This window comes from Entamoeba invadens (assembly GCF_000330505.1).
Source record: "Entamoeba invadens IP1 unplaced genomic scaffold scaff_1105074726123, whole genome shotgun sequence".
In the NCBI taxonomy this organism is placed as follows: Eukaryota; Evosea; order Mastigamoebida; family Endamoebidae; genus Entamoeba; species Entamoeba invadens.
This window is the reverse complement of record NW_004440138.1, coordinates 7,094-9,461: the sequence shown is the minus strand read 5'-3', so window position 1 is coordinate 9,461 and position 2,368 is coordinate 7,094. Positions and strand designations below refer to the sequence as shown.

At 39.6% G+C, this 2,368-nt stretch overlaps 1 protein-coding gene across 1 annotated transcript; it reads left to right on the top strand.

Annotated features, from left to right (window-relative positions):
- Nucleotides 1-83: 83 nt before the first annotated feature.
- EIN_036960 (protein serine/threonine kinase, putative) lies at nucleotides 84-1,902 on the top strand (the record flags this gene model as incomplete). Its single annotated transcript, XM_004254379.1, has 3 exons — nucleotides 84-321; nucleotides 477-851; nucleotides 959-1,902. The coding sequence occupies 3 exons, from the start codon at nucleotides 84-86 to the stop codon at nucleotides 1,900-1,902; spliced, it is 1,557 nt and encodes a 518-aa protein (XP_004254427.1).
- Between the last annotated feature and the right edge of the window lie 466 nt (nucleotides 1,903-2,368).

Sequence of the window (2,368 nt, the reverse complement as noted above, 5' to 3'; positions counted from 1 at the left end):
TAATGATTGTATCATATGTAATTCAAAACAACACATCTCACAAGGAAAGTGTTCACAAAACAATCCAAATTGCGATAACCAAAATGGAGATATTTGCATTGTATGTAACAACACCATCAACGTTGATGGCGTGTGCACGGACACCCAATCAATTCACTGCACTTCATTTGACAAAGTGTGTGTCATATGTGAGAGTGGCTATTACAAAGACGTTGATGCTTGTAAATAGAAGACTGGCGCGTTGTCAAATTGTGGTGTTGTCTCGTCGCTCAACACCAAATGTGTTGAGTGCGAGTCTGATTACAATTTCGATGGATATTTGTGTGTGCAACAAACACTTCCAAATGAGACCACCAAAGAAACAATAAAAAAGGAAGACACACAGACAGACAGCCATTGTGAAGTGAGCACCACAAAGGGGTGTCTGAGGTGTTTCAGTGGGTATTACCTCGTAGACCGCACGTGTGAAATGTGAGTACCCTGTGTCTACTGTTCAAATCAGACATTCTGCACAAAGTGCGACGATTACTCGTATGCAAACAGCAAAGGCGTTTGCACTGAAATCAACGAACTTGTTGCTGTGTGTGACGTGTTGATGTCCACATATCGCGGGTGTGTAGTCTGCAAGGGATACATGCGGTCATTCGATGGGTCAACGTGCATTGACTGTGATGAGTCATGTAAGACGTGCACAAACGAAGGAAACTGTGTTGTGTGCAATGACAAATTTTATCGCACGTCATCAAATGTCACCAAATTGTGTTCGCCACAAAACGAGTTGACTTTTTGTGCAAACAAAACAACAGCTGGTTGTATGCAATGTGAAAGTGGACACTATCTCTCAACAATTTGTGTGTGAAGTGTCAAGACACGTGTACACAATGTTATGGCATCAATGAGTGCACTGATTGTGTGAAAGACAATGTACTTGTGTCAGGTGTCTGTTCACATTACACAGCCATCGAGAATTGTGTTGAGTCTGCCAACAACAAATGTTCAAAATGTGATGATAACTACAAGTTGAGTGACGACATGTTAAGTTGTATACACACAACAAATTATGGTGTTGTAGTTGGCATTCCAATTGTCTCTGTGTTCATCATAGTACTTATTATCATTAGTATTATAGTGGTTACAATTATTGTATTACAAAAGCGCAAAGAAACAAAGAAAATGGAGAACATCTGTGTCTTTAAAATGGGTCGTTCAAACATCGCAATGAGTGTGTTAGACGGCAACATTTTAACAAATAAAAATTCGCTGACATTTAATGACACCAGTCAAGTCATTCCCGTTGAAAAGGAGTCTCGTGAACTTTTCTGTGTTGGCAACAAAGGCAAAGGCATTTTGAAAGTCCAAATGACAACACGTGGCGGCTGCGACAAATACTCAATTCGCACCGAGCCGCAATTGGTGACTTTAAAGAAAGGCGAGGCGTGCGAGTTTGAGGTGTTTGTGACACCGCATTGTTCGTTGAAATTACACGACGAGATGATGATAGTCACAATGAACATCGAAAACAGTGAGACTTTGTCTGTCCCAATTGCCATTGAAATCACAACAGAAAACTCGACAAAATTAGATTACGACGAGTTGAAAGAAGACAAGAAACTTGGTGAAGGATCGTTTGGAATTGTTTACAAAGGAAGTTACAGAGGAAATGTTGTTGCTATAAAGAAAATGAAACAGTCAAATGACACAGACAAACTCATCAAAGAATTTGAGAACGAAGTATCAATGTTGGATAAGTTTAGAAGTGAGTATATCGTCCACTTCTATGGCGCTGTGTTCATACCAAATAAGATATGTATGGTCACCGAATTTGCACAATATGGCAGTCTACAAGACTTGATCAAACACAGAAAAAGTGAACAAATTCCGCCAATGAAAATTCGAGTTTAGATGATGATTGATGGAGCAAGAGGTGTATTGTATTTATATGAAAATGGGATATTACACAGAAACATCAAACCAGACAACATTCTAATTATTTCACTTGACTTGAATGAGAAGGTCAATGCAAATTGACTGACTTTGGAAGTGCTAGAAATGTCAACATGCTGATGACTAACATGACATTCACAAAGGGTATTGGAACTCCAGTGTATATGGCACCTGAAATTTTAAACAAAGAAAAGTATAAGAAGGCGGCTGATATCTTTTCATTTGGAGTCACCATGTTTGAGTGTTTGGGTGGTCTGAGGCTTATCAGAACGACACATTCTAATTTCAATGGAAAATCGCGGAGTTTATGATTCACAACAATCGGCTGAAAACCCCCAATAGAAGAAGAACAATACAGCAGTATCGCACAATGTTGTTGCCAGAACCCCAAAAGTCGTCCACAAATGGAGATGCTGGTGGACCA